At 36.0% G+C, this 5,203-nt stretch overlaps 1 protein-coding gene across 2 annotated transcripts in view; it reads left to right on the plus strand.

The window, feature by feature from the left end:
- Positions 1–5,203, plus strand: part of EDNRA (endothelin receptor type A) — a 30,899-nt gene that overhangs the window by 2,804 nt on the left and 22,892 nt on the right. The window contains exon 2 of one of the 2 annotated variants that reach the window (XM_009073441.1): positions 655–1,141. In XM_009073441.1, the coding sequence (XP_009071689.1) occupies positions 737–1,141 (405 nt within the window). In that variant the 5' untranslated portion in view covers positions 655–736. Of the gene's footprint in view, positions 1–654; positions 1,142–5,203 lie in introns of those variants that run through there. The other variant, XM_009073442.1, reaches the window with a different exon arrangement.

A 5,203-nucleotide genomic window follows, 5' to 3' on the forward strand; every position in this document is an offset into this window, starting at 1 on the left:
AACATGAGTTGCAATGACATTCAGGAACCAAATGACATAAAGCTTGAAGGACTTTTTCTGGCCAGAGGTCTATCCTGGAACTATAAAATTCTTCCCCCTCATTTTTAGAGACTTTGGGTCTGGTCCAATGTACATGTATTTTCAGTCTTCATTTAAAATCCAGGTAATAAATCAGAGAAAAATAATATAAAGTCTAATTGTTGCAGTATATCAAAAATACTCAGAAAATGAGCACATTTACTACTCTTAATTATTAATGCAGTGCTGTTACCTTGCTTTTTCAAAGAAAAAGGAATAACTTCTTATTTTAGCTAAAATATCATTCAGCAGCCTCCAAGGCTATTTTAAAACAGAACTTAATCCACCTCATTTTTTTTCCATCCATATACAAATTCTGTCTCAAGCTAACAGGGTTTTTTGAACCTTATTTGTATAAGCTATCAATTGCGTAAGGAATTTTTTGTGTTTGCCTTTACTCAGACAGCTAATGGGGGTAATCTAGATTTCAGAGCAGCACAGTGAGTATAAACAGGTGCTGCAGAGGATGAACATTTAAATACGTTTTCTAAGTGAGGGTTAGTCTACCTGTTGTATTGATTCTGTGTTTCTTCTTTACTTTTCTTATTTTTTTTTGCTTACTGTTTCTCTCTGCAGGTGAAGAAGTGAGAAGTACCTCACTGAAATACTGAAAAAAACCACTCCTGTCTCACTGAATTTGCTCTTTGGGGACTTCAGGATGGAAGCTTTGTGTTTAAGAATTTCCCTGCTGCTGCTGCTGATTTCGGGATCTGTTCTGGGTGACAGTTCTGATAGATACGTTGCCAATTGGAGTGACTTGGGAAACCACCTTTCCACTTTCTCAGGGATTGAATCCAGCATTCTTCACACCACCAGACAGCCCCTGGTGTCCAACCAAACTGTCAAGTGCACCCAGCCGACTAAGATCGCGGAGACTTTTAAATACATCAACACGGTGGTATCTTGTGCTATTTTCATCGTTGGAATGGTTGGGAATGCAACTCTGCTGAGGATCATTTACCAGAACAAGTGTATGAGGAATGGCCCCAATGCACTGATAGCCAGTCTGGCACTAGGAGACCTTATCTATATTGTCATTGATATCCCTATCATTGTGTACAAGGTAGGACAACACACCAAAGCATTCTAATTGCCCTTTCCTTACAAGTACATTGTCTGTTCTCTGTGGTTTCCTCTCTTTTTAGTGCTCTTTTGTCAATGAATAGTGCACTTCAGCAAAAAAATACACCTCCTTTTTGTAGTACAAAAAAAAAAAAACTTGCTCTCAGGTCTCACCTCCATCGGGAGAAAGTGTAATCTGCTGTTAAAGATGATGTAGCTCTTAGCCAAAGTGTGGCCTTGGGCATTTCACAGGAGCTCTTCATTTGTTATAGCTACTATAGCTAGCAAAAGAATTTAAGAGGGTAGGCTTTTTATAAACTGTTCTCCTTGATGGACTAGTTGCTATTTTTGGAATATCTTATCCTTGCTTTATATTTTTACAGAAAATACTCTCTGTGATTTGCAGGCTCCATGGTACGATCTTTGTGGAGAGAGATTATGTCAGTGAAGTTGAGCCTTAAGGTTTTCATTTAATATTCATTAATAGCAGACTCAAAATGATTCCAGAGTTAGTAAAATCAATTATATCCCAGGCCAGTTTTGAAATATTTAATTTCATCTGGGTTTGCCGAAGTCTAAAAAGGCTCCTCAGCAATTCCTTTACCAGGTATAAAGTTATCTTGTCCCAATATTTTGATTTTCCATTTGAACTAAACAAAGCCATAAAGCAATGCTTTTTTCTGCTGCAATATATGTTTGCTAATATAATTCAAGCTAGGACATGTGTGAATGGTCAGAACTGAGCCCCTTTTAATATATCTTGCTGGTATTAACTTAATAATCATCAAAGAACTTGTATCTGTCTCTTTGTAGATTCTACACAGATGCACAGCTGAGAGGATATATTTTTTCTTTCTTTTCTCAGCAAAAACATAAGTTGTTTCTATTAGTAAATAAAACACTAGGTAATAGAATTGGAAAATAAAATGCAATTCACAATTTTGGCCCTTAAAGATTCTAAAGACTTAACTTTCATTAATGTGTTTTAAATTAAATATTTTAATGCATAATTTTATAACAACTACTGCCCTGTGGTTTCAAATTGGATTTTAAAGAAACAGTGAAGAGGTGCATTTTGCGTCTGTATAACTATTGACATTATAACTGCATTATCACAAATGTCTGGGTAGAACAAGCAACCAAAATTTGAATTAATGGATTAAAAATATATGTGCATATATTACATTTGCAAAAAGGCACATTATCCATGGTAAAATGCAGCACCTGGTTCCGACCTTCCAGTAGTATAAATTACAGACAAGTCTTTTAAATTTATCTGGATGTAATATAATATGAATTTGAAACTAGGATGATATTGGTAAATGTATGTGATTGAATGGAAATTCTAGTTGCACTTTTCAATATTCCACCTGGGAAGAATTGTCAATTTGTTGATAAGATAGTAGCTATGTGTGGAGTAGTTTGGATGAACAAGTTCATAAGAAAGATTAGGAACTGCAATGACAGGACAAGGGGCAATGGGGGTTGGGACTACATGATCTGTAAGGTCCATTCCAACCCTTAAATTCTATGATTTTATGATCTACGACACATTTTGTATACCTGATAGAAGATTTTAAGCAAAAATGGCAGGATATTTTTTCCCAGCCAGCTTTGAGAAAGAACAAGTGTTTCTCTTACACATTTTTTTTCTAAACTTTCAAGAGCTCTACTGCTTTTTCACAGAGGAATGGAAATCTGGAATTAATTTGGCCTTTCAGAATGGTCTTTTGATGGTCCTCTGAAAATTCCTTAGAAGTTTAATTAAAAGTAACAAACAAATTAATTTGTATTCCCTTTATTATTTTGCAATATATGTTTTTCTTTGAATTTTCTGGCACTTCCCTGACATTCTATAGAATCACTTGCCTTGCTGTATCTTATATGATGAGCTGAACTGTGGCCCTGAATAGCTCTATACAAATGAAATTTCCTTAGCCTATATGAAATTTTATTTCTGTGCTGCAGAGGAGGATTTGATAGGCTGTGAATGAAACTGCATCCCAGTTTCCACATGTAAGAGGGCAGAATTAAAACCACATTTAAAGCACAGTTCTAGCTTAGTGACTGTTTTAGTGCTTGAACCTTCAAAATTAATTACTTAACAATTTCCATATACATCACCTTGTTGCTGCTTGTATTCTGATACAGGGAAGCATTTCTAAGGGAGTTCTGGTACTTTTGATAAGAAATGTAATTATTATTGATTATTAAATGCAATTATTGCCCCAGCCCTGGCAGTGTTCAAGGCCAGGTTGGATAAAGTCTTGAGCAACCTGCTCTGGTGGGAGGTGTCCCTGCCCAGGGCAGGGGGTTGGAGCTGGATGATATCTTTGGTCCATTCCAACCCCTAAAATTCTATGATTATGTATAGTCCATTTTTCATATGAACCATTCAGTAATGTGCCCATTTACATTGGGAGTTGATTTTAAAATTTGTTGATGTCATTCCTGTTTCTATCACTAGGGATCCTAAAATCTGTGTCACTTTAGCTCCTCTTGTTGAGTGACAATATGAAGAGTGGACACTGGAAATATCACTCTTGGAAAATGGAAGAGATAATCTTTTAAAGAAAAAAATAATGAAGTGCTTTAATTTTGTTTTAAAGTTTAAATTTCAGTGTATTTTATGCACTTCTGAACTTTATTTTAAAGATTCTGTTAGCTTCAGACTCAGTGTCATGTTGAACCATTTATTACTATCCCATATATACAAGTAGTGTCAAACACTTAAAACTTTCAGGTCAGATCTTCATTTTTAGGAGACAAAACAGCTCTGAAATCAGAATTAGAGTAAAGAAGCATATTAAAATAACAAATGGTACAGTATTAATCTGACCACATTGTATAGGACAAAATGTATAATACTGTGCAATTATAACTGAATATCAGAAATAGGTATAATCACCTTCCTGAAACATAATGAAGCCTTAACTATTTTGAAACTACTTTCAGAAGAGAAATAGGTAATGTTACTGATACTCAAATCCTTTTTACAAATCCCTAGAAAGAAGCAGCTATAAGATTAGAGTAACTGACAATGTAGGGTCCCAGGAGAATTGAGCCCATCATTTTGTTATCCATTTATACAATTAGCGAAGATGTGATGGTGGGGGAAAAAGTAATGATGTAATTTATGTCAACAGAAAGTGTGGTCACAGGTGTTTGACATTTTTATCCTTTCTTCACTGTACAGTAGGCTCAAAAGTTCCTCCCTTGATTTCTCCAATTACTCTCATTATATGGTGGATTCCCCTTAGCAATGTGCTAAACGGGTTGAGATGTGACTAATACTCACCAGCTTCCTTTGAAGATACTGTGGATGCATTAAAGCCTCATTACACTTAATTACCATTAGTATATCCACTTGTAGGATCAAATCAATATTACAAATCTTAACAGAATGAGTTTTACAGGAAGGGTGCCAGTTATAAATCCAGACTTAACAGATCAAACTAAGACAATTTCATTTGCAATCATGTGGCTCCTAAGCAAGACATGGATGAGGATTCCCCAGCAATGCAATTCTCTCCTGGATATATGTGTTGGAGGAAGATGAGAAAGGCTTGTGACCATGCAGTGAATTCTTGCTCTATAATGTTTCATGAGGATATAAGGGTCCTGTTTGAGTCACTTGAATCAAAACATCACAATCAAAATACCAGAGCAAGAGACTCAACACATACTTCTTCCTAACTAATCAGTCTTACAGATCAGAGACAGGATGGACACTTCAGTCAGAATCATCATCTTCTGTCACTTAATGCAGTCAGCTCAGTGGTATAGACCTTGGACACTGCTGTACTCAGTCAGATTTCAGCTGGATTCCACCCAAAATGTCAGGTACCATGTCTGGCCCATGCCTTGAAGCAGGCCAGGAAAGAAAAATCACCCCAGACTAGACTGGTTTTGTGACTGCTGCTCCACAGTTAAGAGGTGCTGGTCACTTACATAACTAGATATTATCTATACAGGCAGAAATCTGATGGTTTGGTCCCTTTTTCCATTAATGCACAAATGTAGCTTAACTTATGAAACAAAGTATTTCTATTTGTCCTGCTGA

The sequence above is a fragment of the Acanthisitta chloris genome, unplaced genomic scaffold (genome assembly GCF_000695815.1).
Source record: "Acanthisitta chloris isolate BGI_N310 unplaced genomic scaffold, ASM69581v1 scaffold2454, whole genome shotgun sequence".
NCBI lineage: Eukaryota > Metazoa > Chordata > Aves > Passeriformes > Acanthisittidae > Acanthisitta > Acanthisitta chloris.